At 40.1% G+C, this 19547-nt stretch overlaps 2 protein-coding genes across 3 annotated transcripts; one reads left to right on the top strand and one right to left on the bottom strand.

Annotated features, from left to right (window-relative positions):
* Positions 1-3623: 3623 nt before the first annotated feature.
* On the bottom strand, positions 3624-10914 carry LOC133531941 (uncharacterized). Of its 2 annotated transcripts, none has more exons than XM_061870378.1 (8): positions 10114-10914; positions 9240-9285; positions 7973-8069; positions 7165-7275; positions 5997-6095; positions 5077-5204; positions 4776-4859; positions 3624-4524 (listed from the first exon to the last, which is right to left on the bottom strand). In XM_061870378.1, exons 1-8 carry the CDS (start codon positions 10455-10457, stop codon positions 4162-4164), a joined length of 1272 nt encoding a protein of 423 aa, XP_061726362.1. In that variant the 5' UTR covers positions 10458-10914; the 3' UTR covers positions 3624-4161. The 2 variants fall into 2 exon arrangements, with proteins under 2 accessions (XP_061726362.1, XP_061726363.1); XM_061870379.1 differs by having other exon boundaries at positions 3626-4524; positions 7165-7263.
* A 2501-nt stretch (positions 10915-13415) lies between these two features.
* LOC133531861 (uncharacterized) lies at positions 13416-15091 on the top strand. Its single transcript, XM_061870257.1, has 2 exons — positions 13416-14719; positions 14799-15091. The coding sequence occupies exons 1-2, from the start codon at positions 13639-13641 to the stop codon at positions 15089-15091; spliced, it is 1374 nt and encodes a 457-aa protein (XP_061726241.1). The 5' UTR covers positions 13416-13638.
* The last annotated feature ends 4456 nt before the right edge of the window (positions 15092-19547 follow it).

The following is a 19547-nucleotide window of genomic DNA, read 5'->3' as shown; positions in this document are numbered from 1 at the left end:
TACTTTCAAGGCGTGGCTCATCAGGCTGATGAGCCTGTGGTCGCCGCATGTCTTAGCGTTGGCCTTTTTAGGGAGCGCGAGGAATGTGGATTTTAACCAGTCTTCTGGTAATGTTCCATTATCATAAATATTATTGTATATTTTAACTAATAATTTCAAATTGTCGTCATCTAACAGTTTTAATAGTTCTACATATATCCCATCTGGGCCAGCAGCTTTTCCGTCTTTCATAGTTCTTATTGCTTTTTCAATTTCTATTTGGAGTATTGGTGGCCCCTCCACGTTGCTTTGGGTTTCCATCACGTTTGTATCCAAATCTGCTCTATCATCTTCGAACAGTTGCTCAATATACAGTTCCCATGTTTTACATCGTTTTTCGTTATCGATTACTAGTTTGTTATGAGAGTCTGTTAATTTACCTATTATTTGTTTCCTATGTGTTTTAGTAAATTCTTTTATTTTCTTGTGTAAATTGTAATTGTTAATAAATGCGTGAAACAAAAAACCGGAAAAGTGCGAGCCGGACTCGCCCATTGAGGTTTTCATACTATTACAACAGAAATAAGTACTTACATCTTCTGTGAATATTTCAACTGACACGATTCATGAGATACAGCCTGGTGACGACGGACAGACAGAGGAGTCTTAGTAATAGGGCTCCGTTTTACCCTTTGAGTAGCGAGCCCTATAATTTATTGACTCATGAAAAATCATGTACATTGTCTACAATACGAGACTAAGGAAAGAATTCATTTTTGAAATATTCGTTATACCTTTTCATATTTAACATCTTTGTAGATCGATCGACTCGCCCAGATGCGATTATGGCGCCGACTCAAACTGTACAACTTGTAGTACAGGAGTGCTTCTCAGAGCCTAGCCTATCCTGGTGGCCCCGATGATCTGTTCTCACTTACTTCTGACGCAGCTACCTACCTACCTGAGTACCTTGGATATAAACTTGTGACAGACGGACAGACAGACGGACGGACAGCGGAGTCTTAGTAATAGGGTCCCGTTTTGGGAGCCCTAAAAAAACATTGTCCCATGAGAACAAACATGTAAATTGTCTCCTATTAAACTGGAAGTGTGTCCACCCTACAGTGCACCGTGTTAAGGGGCACGTCCGCCGCATCCAAATACAATCGTTTAGCGGAATGAGCGACGACATTACAACATCGTAAACAGCATCTATTAGCATTTATATTATCTTGAACGAAAATTAAAGAGTGTGAAAAAAGAGGAAATGATAAGGTAAGGAACTGGCATTATTCATGAATTACACACATTTGTATTATGATATGATACTGTAATGTAATATCATTCAAAATAACGGCGATTTTTTTTCGCTCGCGTTCTTACCAATCAGGTCAGTGACTTATATTTTTCATCACATTTGCTCGAAAAAGATCTTATTTCATGCAGGTGTACTGAAACACAAAGGCCTATATTGTTCCCGGGGGAGTTATGGATTGTGTCACTAATTCTTCTTTTCACCCTGTTAAACACTGCTGGGGTGTAGGGCTCGAACCATTTTCTTCCCCTGACTCCGGTCCTGGGCAGCTTGGGTAACCTCCTCCCATCTCATCCCCAATACACCCAACTCTTGCTCCACGGAACGGCGCCAAGTAGATTTATGGCGACCATGTTTCCGTTTTCCGGGCATCTTCTAGGTCAGGGCTACCTTGGGTGTCACTAATTAATACCAACCAGTAGGGCTAAGATGGTCGGCTTTTTATCATTTGTCACCATGGCTGTCACGTTCTAACAAGTATGTAAGCGCGAAAGTGACGGGCATAGTAACAAGTGATAAAAATGGAACCATGCTGCCACCGCAGGTAGGTAAAATAGGTTTTACTCTTAAAACACTGACTTTTATAATATTTTTATTGTTTAAGTTAAATACATTTTTATATTTACGGCTATTAAATTTGATAAATTTATTATTTAATCTTGGCTGAATGCCGGATAGGTTTGTGCATACGATGCCTAACCTGTCAAAAAAAAATCAAATATGGCGGAGAAATGTTTGAAATGTCACCGTATTTAATAATTATTTCCCTTAAAATTTAGTTTTTCTTCGCAAGTGTGATGAAAAACATCCCCCCCTCGTTGCACAATGTATGACTATGTTGATTTAGAGCGAGCTTAGAACTTGCATGCAATTTACGTTACAATGCCGACTACTAAAGTAAACTGCATTCAAAACGTTGATCAGACACCGTAATGTAATTCAAATTGCATGCAAGTTCTTGCTAGTCTAAACCTCGCTTTACGCTAACCACAAATGTGCTTAAAATTGTAAAAATTGTTTTTAGCGTTTATACCTATTTTTTAGCTAGCGTACCTACAACATTCTCGGGCCAAAAACTCCGGGGTGGTATGATTATAACAGTACATTGCACATAACTATTAAATTAAATAAATTAAAGTCCCTACGCTATACGGACCGTGCGCGTTGGAGGGTCTGCCATCTTTTGGGCTGAATTTACACGTCACGTGTTTTCTTGTGCATAGTAGGTTCTGCTATCTTGTGGGCTACATCGGAACAATAAACATCACATTTACGCCTCGCGCCAAAAATCTGACGGCTCCTGTGCTGCCTCCTATAGTTCATGCACGCTCCCTATATGCCAAAATTATCAATTTTATGCCAAAATTAAGAGCGGTGGTGGCCTAGTGGATATGACGTCCTACTTTCAATCGAGGTCGCGGGTTCAAATACAGGCTCGTACCAACGAGTTTTTCGGAACTTATGTACTTACGAAATATCATATGATATTTACCACTAGCTTTTTCGGTGAAGGAAAACATCGTGAGGACTTGCATACATTTGTGAAGAAATACAAATTGTATGTGAAGTCCGCATTGGGCTAGCGTGGGGACTATAGCCCGAGCCCTCTCGCGCATGAGAGGAGGCCTGTGCCGAGCAGTGCGACGTATATGTATAGGCTGAATTATTATTATTTCCTTTATTTATCTTTTTTCTTAGGTTAGGCTTTTTACAATATTTATATAAAAGTAAAATATAAAAACACAAAACAATCAAAAAGATATAAACACATTATAAAAACCTGACCTAGGGTGCCGCCTTCTGCTATTACTATTATGCCAAAAATGCCTTACATTATTTTGGAAAAGAGCTGATATTCTTCAAACTGCTGGATCGATTTCTATGAAACATAACTAAGAAAGGAAACTCGCTTACACATAAAAAATACCGCATCGAAATCGGTCCATCCGTTCGAGAGCTACGATGCCACAGACAGACAGACATCGGCGCCAAACATGAACCCCCTTTTTAGGGTTCCGTAGCCAAATGGCATAAAACGGAACCCTTATAGTTTCGCCATGTCCGTGTGTCTGTCTGTCTGTCTGTCTGTCTGTCCGAGGCTTTGCTCCGTGGTCGTTAGTGCTAGAAAGCTGAAATTTGGCATGGATATATAAATCAATAAAGCCGACAAAGACGTACAATAAAATCTAAAAATTTAATTTATTTTAGGGTAACTCCCCTACACGTAAAGTGTACCCTAGAGTGTGGGGTATCGTTGGAAAGGTCTTTCAAAACTAATAGGGTTTTTCAAGAAACATTTTTTGATAAAGTGAATATATTCGGAGATAATCGCACCGGAAGAAAAAAAAAATGTGTCCCCCCCCCTCTAACTTTTGAACCATAGGTCCAAAAAATATGAAAAAAATCTTGGAAGTAGAGCTTAAGAAAGACATTAAATGAAAACTATAGCGGACATGATCAGTTTAGCTGTTTTTGAGTTATCGCAAAAAGTTTTCCCTTCATAGTAAAAAGACTTACTTTAATTAGGTACTGATTATGCAAATTTGCCTATTTGTTTAACTCGGGTGAAAGGTACCGTTTCATCCCTTGGTTAACAATTTACTATACTTTAAGCTCCAGTTTAGCTTATTGTGACGGAAGAGTAACTACGGAACCCTACACTGAGCGTGGCCCGACATGCTCTTGGCCGGATATTTTTTTCTAGATACAGATATGACAAAAAGCTTTTGTATAAAACGCCCATTATAAATCAGTATATTTATTTATAATACGTAAAACAATTAACTAGCTAAAATAATGCACATAATATTTGTTGTTCAATGTTAATGAAATAATGACACAGTCACATCTTAAATAGATTAACAATTCTATATTTTACTATATTTGACAAAACTATCATTATTGTTCACCAAAACGCTTAAATAATCATCCAAATTCTTCATATCATTCTCAACATTTCTTCTTAGAGCCTTGTTTTCATTCAGTTTATCATCATTCATTATTTCAATGTTTTCAAGAAAGCCATTGACTTCATTTCTGTTATCGTTTTCAATTCTGGCTTGTTTTCCTTTTATATTTCCATAATCATTGGTAGCGTCATCAAAAACAGTGGGTTTAGTATGTTTCTTTCCGTAGTAGTTTATGAACTTGTATGATTTTCGTTTTCGTTGTTTGTTTGATGTTTTTGGTTGTCGACGCTTTCGGATTTGTTCTTGGTACATAACTGACGACTGAAAAATACAAAAGTTGCAATAAATTTAAAAGAAACTTTTCTTTTTACTAAAAGGTTTTGGTCAATTATCATTGAGTTACGAATTTTCGTAACTCAATGAAAACTTCCATACATTTTTTTATCCCAAATTGGAATTTCTTGTTTATTCGGACCAGAATGAGGAGCTCTTCAAATCTACCAATTTATATGAATTCTGACAAAAAAATGTTAATCATAGGACAAGAAATACTGTAATACATTTCTACATACCCCATACTCATTATAGTTGGACAACTGTTTGTGTAGATAATGTAATTGATGCTCCAGATACTCCCTCACGCCGCTCATTTTACTCTGAAATAGAAACAAAGTGTACATACATACATCTAAATATATGAAACAGTTATATAGCTATTGAAAGACAAAGATCCATTGACATATTATATCTAAGGAGGGGCCTTACGGGCACTAAGAATAATGCTAGTTCAGCGGTGTGTGTTCAATAGGAAGACAATAGGTCATCAAGGTTGTGCAGATACGACATAGAGCCTTAAAATGAAGATAGTCTTACCTTGTCTTCCTCACTCATCTCATCATATTGCATTATGAGGTCTTCCACATCGTGTATGGTACCTAAACACTCGCTCCTCACGTCGGAAGACAATAGATCATCGAGGTTATGCAAATTGGACATTGGACCTTAAAGAAAAATTACTACTTATAGAGTCTGAGTAACGCATTAAACACATAGTTTCAATATTAAGGGTAAGGTAAATATTAAAAGCATTCATATACATTCCCATCTGTCCCCGCATCATGTATGAAGGTGCTCACGTGCGGAGGGGACACATGGGAATACACCGTTTAAACAATCGTTTAAATGAAACTAAGGCTTTTAAAATTTTATTTACATACAATACATACATAAATTAAATTACAATGTGTTATATAATAGGCCTTTTCACCTGTGTGAGATGTGTTAATGTGTTATATATATATTATTATATCCAATGTGATGTAACAAATAATGTTAACAGTTAACGACTTCTACAAAGGTACTTCATTAGTTTAGATAAAATCTTGGAAAGGTTTTCCAAGATTTTATCAAATTATAGCAACGTATAAATGTACAAATAAAACAACAAAGTGTAAATAAAAGATATAAAATAAAATAATTAATGTAAAAGGCGTAGCATAATCTAGTGAACTTGTGGTGTATTCGAGGCCAAAGTTTATGAAATGTTGTAGGTAAGTAACAATTTATTTTAGTGTTATCACAAGTTGACATTTTTCCAAATTAGCTACACCGAAAGTTAGTTATCGACAAAATTGGGTCCTGAAAATACCACCAACTGACTTGGGCATACCTTGCCTTAAAGGCTTAAAGTATTCCCATTTTGTCTCTGTCATCTCTGCCCGACAGAGACAAAATTGGAATCATTCCTATTTGTCCCCCCTAATGACGGTGGTCACGTGGGGCTCAAAACTCACCGGAATCGTAAGTATCGAGAGAGAAACCTGCATCGTTGCGTTCTTCAGTGCTTGGCGATGTCAACCAAGCCAGGAAGCTGCGTAGGTCTTCCGGTAACTCTGAAATATGAATTTGTGTGAGAATGTATATTTAAAAGCAAAGAAAATGGCTACTAACTGTATATAAGTACATACATCTTAATATAAGGTGACCATCGAATTCAAACTGTCGTGAGACATATTAACATTCACAGTCACTCACGCTGAATACCAGTGCTACAAGATTAATGACTATGCTCCTACAACGACAGCGCAAGACCTCCCCTAACTGGTACTCTCAGCGCGCTCGCAGCGTGCGACGCGGCGCGCAGCAGTACGTGAAGCACAGCCATCGTGAACGCTGCTCGCACTGTTAGTGCTTGAGAAAGGACAAAGGAGGCCAGCGGCCATATGGTCGCATTTTTATCACTTGTCACTATGCCTGTCACGTTCTAACAAGTATGTAAGTGCGAAAGTGACAGGCATAATGACAAGTGACAAAAATGCGACCGTGCTACAGCCGCTACCAGCGGTGTCTAACCTGGGGGTAATTACCCCCGTGGGGGTAAAACTGGTATTTCACGGTGGTAATAAGCTTAATTAAAGATAACAAAGATTAGACCTATAAGAAAGACTTTTGATGATTATTAGTAGGAGGGGTAAAATCAGGATCCCTAGTTAGTCTTAGGGGTGTCAGGAAGGTTAAGAACCACTGCGCTAGGCTCTCCGAAACATGTCGCGCGAGTGACTAAAACACGTGGATTTGAACCATAAAATTAGGGGAAACAAAGTGACCAGTTTTGAATGTTCTGGATCATCAGCGATCATGTCATGTGACCCAACATTGGCTGTCCATTAAGCTTTTGTCTGTAAGTAGCCGATAAGGGTCCTGACCGAAATTTTAGTCATCTTTTTTCATTTTTCTCATAGTTATAGTCAATATACCTAGTCATAGTTTTTTATTTGCTGGAATTATGGTACATTGTCAATGGTGGACATAATTTGGTAGTACAACATAATTCACCACTATATATATTGGCATGAAAAACTTCCCGAAGATCGAGAGATTTTTCCTACTCTATACACGCAACCGAGGTTTGATCTCAAAATTTCTGACATGAAAGATACTGGATACTCGTATAACACTTACGGATGCATGTCTTCTCGCGAACCTGAAGATCGACCAGCTCCGACATGAGACCGACCACCTGCTGCATCAGTGAAGATGCCTGGTCACTGTCAGCTCGCACTGAAAAACCAACTTCTTCATTATTAATAAATGTATTCATATATTAATATGTTATGGGACCTCCTCCTTGCGTCGTATTGCTCAATATTGAGGGTCGTGACCTTCCTTTTGTACCACTTTCTTATGATCTTTCTCCATCTGTTTCTATCTCTGGCGGTGTGGAGAGCCATGTGTGGAGTCAAGAGCGTTGCGGAACTCGTCAGATCAATTGGACTGCGTCCGCGTCCAGGCCTTCTCCTATCCACTTTGCCGGTCACAATGAGCTCTTCGAGCTTTATTATGGGACAATCTTAGACAAATTGACTTGGCCCCACAGTAGCCTCAATAAGGCTTATGTTATGGGTACTAGTCGACGCTATATATGGGATTTTAACTTGAAAGATTTAACAACTGGAGACGCCTTGTCTATAATTTTCTGTACAAAACAGCCTGCCGATTTATGCGGGGGAGGGGCACGTCAAGTGTATGGCTATTTCTACGTAACGCACAAATAGCCATGTCAGATAAACGTCAGTTCATACAATACATATGACCATTGGCAGAGATTTTAGACAGAGGGGTAAGATCTTAAAGGCTACTGCGGTTGTTAAATTCTCCAAGGATTTTAATGACCTAAAATTACTTTAATACGAGAATATTTCCAACAAGCAGACTCTGATCTTAAAGATTTTTTTTTCTACTGTTTATTACATACAATGCTGATAGTCACCTTCCCTATTGGTAGTTTCATGGATGGCCTGAGCAGCTTCATGGCACACTCTCTTCATGTTCGCTGTCAGATCCTCAAACATACGCTTGCCGGAGTCCTTTTAAAAATATAAATAAGTAATTAGTTAATTTATCAATATTTACTAATCGTTTCGTTTCGCATTTAGTACATACTTAGGTCATACTGAAAGTTAGTAGAATCTGGAAAACTGTAGTAGATTAGTAACAATTTATTTTATAATTCCAGTTTCTATTTCTTTCTGACACTACGTACAAATCTTCTTTAAGATGGAGTCATTCTGAAAAGTACAGCCCATTTTTCCTCGATCAAAAAAAAAATTTGGACCTGCGGTGATTTTCTATGGAGCTTTTCGGGTTTCTACTAAGATTCATGTTTGACATATACCAGTAAAATTGTGCATGTAGGATTTTTTTTATTTGGATACCGAAGTCTATCTGAATCGGCTCTTTGTGTTTTTTTTATGTGATGGTCAGCAAAAGAGCAGACAAGCCTGATAGGAAGCGGTCATCGTTGCCCATGGATATAAGCAACATCACAGGAGTCACTTAAGCGCTGCCGACCCTTGAGAAACCTAAATACCGCTTCTTGAAGATTCCCATGTCGTAGCGCAAAGACCTCAGGAGGCAACTCATTCCACACTCTGCACATTCTAGAAACAAATGAGCAAGACGCCCGCTTGTTCTTGGTGTGTCATGTATCTAAGAGGGCAGGATAAGCTTTGCTCCTTTGGCGAACTTTCTAATAGGGTTGTTTCCAATTTTTTTAAACGCTTGTATTACGTTCTATATTAACTAAAAGTTGCCCTAAAATTCAACTTTTATACTAAAAACGGCTTTAAATATGTTAAATTAACAAAATATGTTTTGATAGATGTTTTCGCGCCCAAAATGCTCTTTGAAAATTGTGTGACGTCACAGTTTACGGTTTGACACATAACTACCTACACACGTAGAAGATACGAGCTGTCAACTGACATTTGTCATTTGTTGTTTATCGCCTAACTGTCAACAGTGTCAATCCGAGAGTTGTGACGTCATCAGAATCTTCAAAGACGTTTCGAGTTTGGTCACGTGACGTGTGCCAAAAGATATTTTAAATTCAATATTTACAAAAATATGGTCATTACAGGTCCCCTAAAAGTAGTTTAACATGTTCTTATAATCCAAAAGAATTTATTGGGATACAATTCTGCCCTAAGATTTGTAGATGGAAACAACCATATTGATCAAGTAATACAAGTACTTACGTTAGGTACTGGAACAGATCTCTTGGTATGAGTGTTAGTTTTGTTTCTGAAATTGCAATAGATTTGTGAATACTATAGAAGATTACATTGATATTTGAAGACATATAGAAGATAAAATACAGTCCTAAGAGACCCAAGCCTAAACTGTTAAAGTTAGAACGTTGCAAATGTTTGAAAGCTCCACTAAGAACTTTCCAACCCCCAAAACTTTCCACTTGGACGTCCTTTCTAACCCCAAAAAGTTGACCTTCCACTTGAAAGGCCTTTCCAACCTCAAGAAGTGAAGCTTCCACTTGGAAGGTCTTTCCAACACCAAACATTGAAAAAAGTGTTGAAAGTTGTTAAAAACTGTTGACCAACACTGTGCAACAGTAACTAGGTATCTAGGTATGTTACTCAAAACGGATTCCCACCGAACGGGCGGAGTCACATTTGTATGGCCGAAAGCCGGTCCGCTGCTCGCGGACGCGAACGGTTCCGGACGGAGTTAATTGCTTCTAGCATAATTAAAGTATAGACATATTGAAAATGCGCTCCGGTACGACCCGACTAAAGCCGGTCAGTGAGAATCGTGCATAATGCTACACAGAGTTGTTCCACATAATTTTGCGGAGGTTTGGATGTTTGGATTTTTGGATGCTCCTTAAATGATGTCTATGCGGATAAATCTTACAGCCCGATTCAAACTTTATGATACGTCGAACATTTGCTAAAGATACGATACGGATTAGATATGTCAGTGTCAAAAGTTACATTTCTTCAAACAAAAACGTCAGTTATGACACCGACATATCCAATTCATATCGTATCTTTAGAAAATTTCTGAAGTATCTTAAAGTTCGAATCGGGCTGATATGGGGTTATTAGTTATTACCTTGCATTTTTTAAATTTCTACCCTTTTTCCTTTCCATCTTACGATTTCTTCTATCTTTAATACTTTTAGCAAGCATCTTGAACTTCGAACCTATCCAGTTATCTTTACCCATAAGATCATTAAATTTAACAGCAGATTTGTCCTTCATATCGTCTTCCATAGGGTCTTTAATTCCATATTCATCGTCATACATGTCATTCCAAAATATACTGTCGCCATCTGCACTCCTTTTTACAACGGTTCTGTTGGATTCTTTGTTTTTGCTTTCGATGTTGGATATATTTGCTAGTTTGTTGCTTTCTAAGGTTACGTTTGTATGTTTATCTACAATAATACAACGCATTAAATCCTATAATTCTTATTTTATACCATATTCAACACTAATGATAATTTGAATTTCGAATGGTTCGCCATCCACACCATCATCAGTAACAGCGTTCATCTTTAGAGTCTTACTAATTAAAGTTAAAATTGCTAAGTGCAATTTAAGGAACAATATGGCAAATACATGGGGGAGGGGGAGACCATTTCTCTGCAGCTGATTGTACAGAGAGCTGCAAAGATACATACCCACTTCATGAATGAATTCCAATTGGTATGCACTTTTGCAGATGGGTGATTGATGAGTGATTGATGGGTGATTGGGTGGGAGATGGGTGATGGGTGATTTATTACTACCCCACTACGCATATCAACCGTTACTGCATTTTACTGCACTCACTACAATAAAATATATAAACTTCCTTGTGAAACGTGTTCGAAACGGAAACAAAACGAATTAGCTTAAGGAGTAAAAGAAAAAAAAACACAGTTTAGATAAATCTAATTTATTTTTCAATAAGGGAAATTACAATAGGTATCATTATTGCCAAATAACAAGTAATACAGAATTAAATTACCCTTTGAGACAAAATGCATAGCATAGATGAGTCTCTTCTTAGGAAGAGTGCCCGCGTGGAAGCGAGCATTTAACCCTTAAATCATTTGACATTATTTTCTTGTCATTCGATTTCGAACCGATATTCTTAAGTGATAATATGTTTATTCAAAATAGGTTGTTACTGAACACTTTTGTAGGTCAAGTCAGGAATAAGCAGAGTATAAATACCTAAACTTGGCAGAACAAAGTCATAAAGTATTCCGATCACTGGTTATGAAGTTAAATAAATGTATTTTCTTTCTTCTAACCCGTCTCGCTCTATACTGCCCTATACTGAATAGGTATCGATGCATTTATTTTCGTCTGCAACTCCAGGTCTCAAGCACAAACAGGCGAGGTGATAATAAGGACTCTGTACGTAGGATCCAGGCCTACAGTCCACCAAGTCCTCTGAAAGTAATAATTAATCGATTATTATTAGTAACTGAAAAATGTTTTTATAAGGTATTAAGGATTTTTTTTGTAGGAGGTTGGGGGTATAAGAGGAGGCCTTTGCTCAGCAGTTGGACACCTGAATAGGCTAGTAAAAATGAGATAATATTCACATTGACACATTGCAAATAAGTTGCCAGTAAAATTGTGTACGGACAGATTTTTTTATACTTTTTTATTGTATTTAATCGTATATTCTTGTATATTTTTACTGAGGTGTGCCAATAAAGAGTATTCTATCTTCTATCTATCTATCTATTATATCAAATGAAAGCTTATTGTTTTATTCTAACTGTAATAATAGGTTGCCTTATTCAAAAGTTGGTACCGTCCATGGTTGCCTAGATCAACCGATTTTTATCTAAAATCTAGGCAACCATCCATGGACTGTACCGATTTTTTAACTACGGTGCGGACATATCCGTCATTGGCGTCAAAAAGGTTAAGTAGAAACGTCTGTAAATTATACCAGAATTCTTATAAATAAAGGAAAGACTAGAGGCTAGACTGCAGAGATTAGAACACCGTAGAAAGGTAACCTGTTTATCGGTATTCTACAGGATACATTTCGGGGAGTGTGCGATGGGATTACATAATCTAATCCCCCCGTCTCCGTTCTGCCACCGTGGGACTAGACGCGGACTTGCGTTCACCCTTACGTCGTTACTTTACCACTGATTCGCACTAATCGCTTCGCATCCAGTTTTATCATGCGAACGGCTAAGTCCGTGGTCAAAGTTCATTACAAGACTTTTCTAACAAATCCAATCACAGATATGATACGATGTTCCATCATGAAGTTCCAGTTCATATCTTCCGGCTCCATCATCAGATCAGTTCGACAGTACCATATTATTGTATTGTCATCAGAACTACATACAGCTGCCAATTTTCATGGCGCTACGATCCTTGGAAGATGGTTAAATTAGTTAGGTACCTTAGATTCCATTAGATAGTTAGTTACATACAGGTCGACCTAATAAAAGCGTATTAAAAAAAGGAAAAGTGGAAAAATTCGTCATCGTCAAGTAAGTCTCTGTAGCTCAGTTGTTCTCGGCCGAGACAGTGAATTTTTGCACTTTTCCTTTATTAATAAGAATTCTGGTATCATATGCAGACGTTTCTGCTTAATCTTTTTGACGCCAATGTTGGATATTATTTTAACTTTTCTAATTATTTACGATAAAAATATTGTTAAAATAACTTACTTGGGTCATACTTCGGTGGCGGCAGCGCGCACTCGCTATAGTCAATAGTTAGAATTAAAATAAGCCCCTGAAATTAGTACAATATAATAATAAAAAATATACATTATTGTCCCATAATTATCTTATAAAAAACGACCTAGTCCCACAACATGCTCAAAAAATCTCGTTTTGTGAGACTTGAGTACTTGACGAGACGACGATATATCCATACACTAGCTGGTCTTCGAGCTGTAGACCTCGTAAGCATAGCGTAAAACTCAATAAATGTATGGCTCCGCCATTTTGAAAGATTTCCAAAAACTGAATCTATTTAATCATCGATCCTTCACAAAATTTCACGAGAATCGGTCTTTACGGTTATCACCAATTTGACACTGAAATATTCGCTAGCGAGCGCGTATCTTACTTTCTCGCTCGTACTCGTGTATTAATGCGAGCGAGATGTACAGAAAATAAGTTACGCAAACATTAGCGAATATGTCAGTTAGACACTGCTAAGGCAGTCGTTGTAAGGCATTTTTGTCCAAGCTAACACCAAGACCTCCGCTAACGCTCGGTCAATAATATATAGATATACTAATAAATACTTAAATAGCACGGGGTGGCTCGGAGATTGAGGGCCATGAAAACGACCCATTTATCCCTTCCTATAAACCCCCAATTTACCCATAAAACCTTACCCAGACCAACCCTCCTGACCCCCCTTCCCATCTTAATCCATTTATCCACATCCCCCCTTCCTGGAGGAGAAAACCTCGACTCCAAAAACCCTAATCCAAGGTGTAACTGATCGTGCCGATGGATGCGTGGCTGAGAGGGAGCTCAGTCGCGAACGATAGGCCTCGGGTACCGGGCGAAACCCGTTGTAAATATAGCCTTGTCTACGCAAGCGGGGCTCTGCGTAGTACTGACCCTTTATATCCCTAGCTACTCGTGGGAACCATATGTATAGCAATAAATCAAAAAAAATTAGTAATAAAAACCAACAAAACCAAACGACCTCCTTAGATGAGACGGCACATGCTGAAGCACTAAGGGGGGCGAAACCAATAAAGAGCGGGAAGGCTAAGGAGGAGCCATCGAAGCTGGAGAGGCCGCCGAAAGCCGGGGTACCTATCGGAACCCCAGCCCAGGTGACTAAGCCAGAGACGATGGAGCTTTCAACAGCTGGACCCTCGACTGACAAAACGATGGCGGCTGAGAGTGGGACGACATCTGTTGAACCCTCGAAGCAGGTCATAGATCCCGGCTGGGAGATCAGGTGCAAACCAAGAGGGAAGCCTGCCCAGACCGAAGAAGACTCACCTATGCGGAAAAAACTTTCGCAGAGGAAGAGGCAGCGGCTCCAAAAGCGAAGAGAAGCAGAAAGCCGCTCCTCTGGAAACAAACAGGAGGTTGACGCCCCGGAGGGACAGGGCGAGGGAGCGACGACCCCTGCGGAACAAACCCAGGCAAAGAAGAAACCAGAAGGGAAAGCCAAGAGGGCACGCCTGGACGAAACCATATCCCCCAGAGGCGACCACAAAAAACAACGGACAGACGCCACCTCGGGGAACAGAGAACCACCCTCCTCCTATGCGGCGGCAGCAGCGTCAGATCTGACGGTGGCGATTACCAATAACCGCACGGGCAGACTGACGCAGCAAGATGCTGCAGAGGTGGAGAAGAAGATCGGGGACGCTATCTTCCAAGCAGCCATCGAAACCGATCTGGACACCGCAGCGGAGGCCCCAGCGTTCTCAGGCAGACCCAGTTTTGTGGATGGGTACCTGAAGCTGTGGTGCCAGGACGCGAACACCAAGGCGTGGCTGATGAAGTGGCTGGAGTCGGCCACCCTTCAGAACGGAGACCAGCTCGTTGGAAAGAGGGAGGACGAGATGGTCCGGAACACTAGGTGCGGTATCCTGATCCCGTCCCTGGAAGACAACCTCACCAAAATAGGCAGGGTCCTCAACTTCCAGAACCCGTGGGCCATGGTGAGGAAGTGGAAACTCCACCAGGCTATCCCCCTGAAAAAAAAGGCCTGTACCCTACTCCTGGTGGGAATACCTGAAGACGTTGTTGATGGAAAAGGGAAGAAGACTGAACTACCTATGTGGGACAGTCTACATCAGTTTCCAGCACGGCGGAGGACGCTTCAGAGATTCTCCACCGGAGAAAAACGCAACAGAGGCGAACACTGACGGAGGGGAGAACAAATCTGCAGAGGACGCGCCTGAAAAGAACACCCCCTCTGCAATGGACACCGACTGCGCGGAACCACACACCTCAGACATCGAGGAAGGCATTTTGCTGGACTCTGAGGACGAGGATGGTCTACCAAAGGGGATCAGTCTCCTGGACCTAAAGGGAAAGGCAGCGGAAGGGATATCCCCAGATGGCGCCTTCCCACTGTAAGGTCCTCCAGGTTAACCTCCAGCACAGCGAATCTGCAACGGCTCAACTTCGAAGATGGCTGGAGGTTAACCCAACATCCATAGCCCTGATTCAAGAGCCGTGGATCAGGAACACACGCATAAACGGCCTTGGTAATACCGGAGGTAATTTATTTTACAATACACATTTCAAACCAAGATCTTGCATATACATATCTCGTAACATAATGGCACAACCACTTACTCAATTCTGTTCCAGAGACGTGTGTGCCATAAAACTCCTCAGAACACAAAACTCAAGTCTACCGGAGATAGTCCTGGCGTCCACCTACATGGCGGCGGAGGACGAACCACCTCCAGTGGAGGTGAACAACCTCATACGCTACTGCGAACGAGAAAGGCTCGAGCTGGTCATATCTGCAGACTGCAACGGCCATCACAACCTATGGGGAATGGAAACCAACAACAAAAGAGGTAATGATATTGTTGAATACCTTATGTCAACTAACCTAGATATATTAAACACAGGATCCAAACCAACTTTTGTCACTCGTAGGTGTAATACTATAATTGACATTACTCTAAGCACAGGACTGGCAGCTCAACACATATCCAACTGGCACGTGTCGGACGAGCTATCCTGCTCCGACCACAGATGGATACGGTATGACCTGACAGCTGACATCCAAACACCCACACCTAGAAGAAACCCGAGACGCACGGACATAGCGGCGTACAAGGAACTTCTGGAAGGTAAACTACACAATAACACACACACTGACAGACCTAGCAACACAAAGGAATTGGAGGAACAGGTAAACTTAATTATTAAAAACATAATTGAAAGCTACGAAAACACATGTCCGCTATCGACTCCATCAGCTAGAGGAAAAGGCAATAACAATAACAACAACAGCTGGTGGGGACCGGAGTTAGAGCGAATGAGAACAAAAATGAGAAGGTTACTTAACAGAGCAATAAACACAAGAGCTGAAGAGGACTGGGACAGGTACAAAACAGCTAAAACAGACTACAAGAAAAGACTAAGATACAGAAAATCAGCCACATGGCGAAACTTCTGCGACAACATATCCACAGTCACTCAAGCAAACAGAACAAGGTAAATCCTTGCAGACCAACCAAGACAACTACTGGGTACCCTGAGGAGACCAGATAATAGTACCACTAGCAGCCCAGCTGAGACAGAAAGGCTACTGGTGGAGACTCACTTCCCAGGATGCAAAGTAGTAAATGAGCAAGACCCAGAACAGGATACAATGAACTATAATCCAACTGAAAGCGAATGGAGAACAGCAAAATGTATAACAGAATATAACAAAACGACCTGGGCGGTAAATAGTTTTGATAACTTTAAATCGCCGGGAACGGACGGAATTTACCCAGCCCTACTAAAATGGGGTGGACATACATTAATCAAACATCTATCCAATCTACTGTGCAGCTGTATAGCCTTTAGATATATACCACATAAATGGAGGGAAGTGAAAGTGATTTTCCTCCCAAAGCCAGGCAAAACCGATTACTCGGACCCCAAGTCTTTCAGACCAATCAGCCTTACATCCTTCATGCTAAAAACACTAGAAAGACTATGTGACAGAGAACTGAAGGACACGGCCCTAAAAAACATAGAAATCCATCCAAACCAACACGCCTACAGTCAAGGGAAATCAACTGACTCAGCTCTCCATGCTGTAGTAAGCAACATAGAGAATGCGCTAGCAAGGAAGAATTCATGCCTAGGCACCTTCATCGACATAGAAGGAGCCTTTGACAAGACAAACTTTAGCAGCATTCAGCAAGCATTACAAAGACATAGAACCAATCCACTCGTAACCGAATGGATAATGAATATGTTAAGACAGAGAATAATAAAACTATCCGAAAACCAAACTCATCAAGCACTAGTCATGAGAGGATGCCCCCAGGGAGGAGTACTCTCACCACTGCTATGGAACCTGGTGGTGAACGAATTGATAACAAAATTAAACAACAAACATTTTATGACTATAGGGTACGCAGATGACTTAGTAATACTAATCAGCGGCCTAGTAATAAACACACTGTGTGATCTCACACAGACAGCACTGAAAATAGTAGAGAAATGGTGCAAGGAGAATGACCTATCGGTAAACCCAAAAAAGACCGACACAATTCTCTTCACACACAAACGAAAACTGGGTACATACGAACTGCCAACCCTTTTTGGCACAAGATTGACACTTTCAAAGGATGTAAAATACCTAGGCATAATCCTGGATGATAGACTGAACTGGAACAAACACCTGGACAATAAACTAAACAAAGCAACAGTAGCCTTTTGGCAATGCCGGAGGATGGTGGGCAAGAGATGGGGACTTGCTCCTCACATCATACTGTGGCTATACAAAATGGTAATAATGCCAATGATCAGCTATGGCTCGGTCGTATGGTGGCCCCGCACCCAGCTAACCACGGTAATAGACAAACTAAACAAAACACAAAGACTAGCATGTGTGGCTGCGACGGGCTGTATGAGAACTACTCCGACTGCGGCGCTAGAAATAATGCTAGGACTCCTACCATTACACATATATATACAAAAAGAAGCGGCTGCCACGGCTCTTCGGTTGAAAAAGCTAAACCTATGGACATCCCTCAACTCATCGCACAAGAAGATCTATGAAAATATGATCTCAAAACTACCCATGCTGGAGGCGCCCATCGACAAAACACCAAAAACTATGACCTTCTGGAAAGAGTACGCCATATCATTAACAGAAGATCCTAAAGAAGGACTAGACCAAACAAACCTAAGAATATTCACAGACGGCTCAAAAACATTTGAAGGGACAGGATGTGGTGTCTTCTCGGAGGACCTGAACATACACATCTCAAAACCCCTGGGAGAACATAACACGGTATTCCAAGCTGAATGTGTGGGAATAATAGAAGCTTGCAATGCTATAACAAGACGACAGGCGAAACACGAAAATATATTAATACTGTCAGACAGTAAATCAGTACTACAAGCGCTATGCAGCGACAAACTTAATTCAGAACTCATACTCGAATGTCATCGAAGCCTCACGGAAGTGAGCAAAGAAGGCAACAAAGTGACAATTCAATGGATAAAGGGGCATAGTGGATCAAGAGGAAACGATGCAGCGGACGAACTGGCCAGGAAAGGCTCAGAAACGCCGGCATATGGACCCGAGCCCATCATACCCCTACCAATATCCTATATACACAACCAGCTAGACCTACATCACAGACAACTGCACAATAAATACTGGAAGGAAATGGACACATGCAGGCAGACCAAGGATTTTCTACCGGAACTGAACCACAAACTCACCAAAATACTACTGAAAACACCTAGACATCAACTACGTAAAATAGTAGGATTAATTACAGGACATAACACACTTAACAAACACCTACACAATATGGGTAAAACAGACAGCCCCATGTGCAGAGCGTGCATGGAAGAAGAAGAAACAACAAAACATATTCTCCTAGACTGCAAACAGGTAGAAGTATACAGGAACAAATACCTAGGTAATCCGTGCACACTAGGAGAGGCAATTAGCAACCTGAAAACTTTGCTAGGCTTCGTGGAGGAGCTGGGGTGGTTAGAGTAGCGCTACCTCGTTTCACGCAAAATAGGCACAATGGTTGTCGATTTGCGGAAAATGCCCAGAAGCACTAACTAACTAACTAAATACTTAAATATATAGAAAACATCCAGAACTGAAGAACAAATATCTGTGATAGTTAAGCATACGTTGAAAAGGTAATAAATACTAGTACTACTAGTAGTAAGTACCTAAGAAAAAAACAACATCTTACCAAAATAAAAACTTGTAAGTATTTCATCTTTTACCAATGATGTTTTCGGTTTAACTGGAACTTTCAAACTGTAGCTATCTAACGTTGAATTTAACTTATATACTCGTGGTATTCGTGGAATGTTGTGGGTTACCAATAAAAAAATCCTAATTTTTAAGATTTTTAATGTATATGCTTAATATCTATTTTCTTTTTAGTTTCTTTTGGTATAGGAAAGGAATGAAGAATATTTATTAATTTAATGATCGCTAATAAAATAATTTTTGTATCGTATTGCATTTTGCTTGTGGGCTAAGCAAACTACCGAGTGGACTGCAGACTGTTGGAGGCATACATATAGTGATATTTGTATTTTCTTTGACAAATCAAGCATTTACATTTAAAAAAGTGACATTTGATGAAGTGGAACTGCTGATGATGATCAGAATAGAACTCTTCAACGACGCATGGTACACGTTTGGCGATTTCTCCTCTTCGCTGTGTTTGTTATGCAAATTAGATTTTCAAGACAAATTTTTGTCAAGTTCGAGTTCTGACGATGGGGTCCATGAGGAGTCGAGGGAACTCCTCAAATGTTAAAGGCATATATATAGTAATATTAGTATTTTCATTAACAAATCAAGTATTTA

The sequence above is a fragment of the Cydia pomonella genome, chromosome 26 (assembly GCF_033807575.1).
Source record: "Cydia pomonella isolate Wapato2018A chromosome 26, ilCydPomo1, whole genome shotgun sequence".
NCBI classification, from domain to species: Eukaryota; Metazoa; Arthropoda; class Insecta; order Lepidoptera; family Tortricidae; genus Cydia; species Cydia pomonella.
This window is presented reverse-complemented; position numbering and strand designations above follow the sequence as displayed.

Bases quoted from the DNA above. Each gene is read 5' to 3' on its own strand.
- LOC133531941 (XM_061870378.1), bottom strand. From the start codon at position 10,457: ATGCGTTGTATTATTGTAGATAAACATACAAACGTAACCTTAGAAAGC. The intron at 9,286-10,113 runs GTAATAACTAAT...TTGCAATTTCAG, and splicing joins AGAAATTTAAAAAATGCAAG to AAACAAAACTAACACTCATA. The intron at 8,070-9,239 runs GTAAGTACTTGT...TATTTTTAAAAG, and splicing joins GATCTGTTCCAGTACCTAAC to GACTCCGGCAAGCGTATGTT.
- LOC133531861 (XM_061870257.1), top strand. From the start codon at position 13,639: ATGTATAGCAATAAATCAAAAAAAATTAGTAATAAAAACCAACAAAAC. The intron at 14,720-14,798 runs GTACCCTACTCC...TATGTGGGACAG, and splicing joins CCCCCTGAAAAAAAAGGCCT to TCTACATCAGTTTCCAGCAC.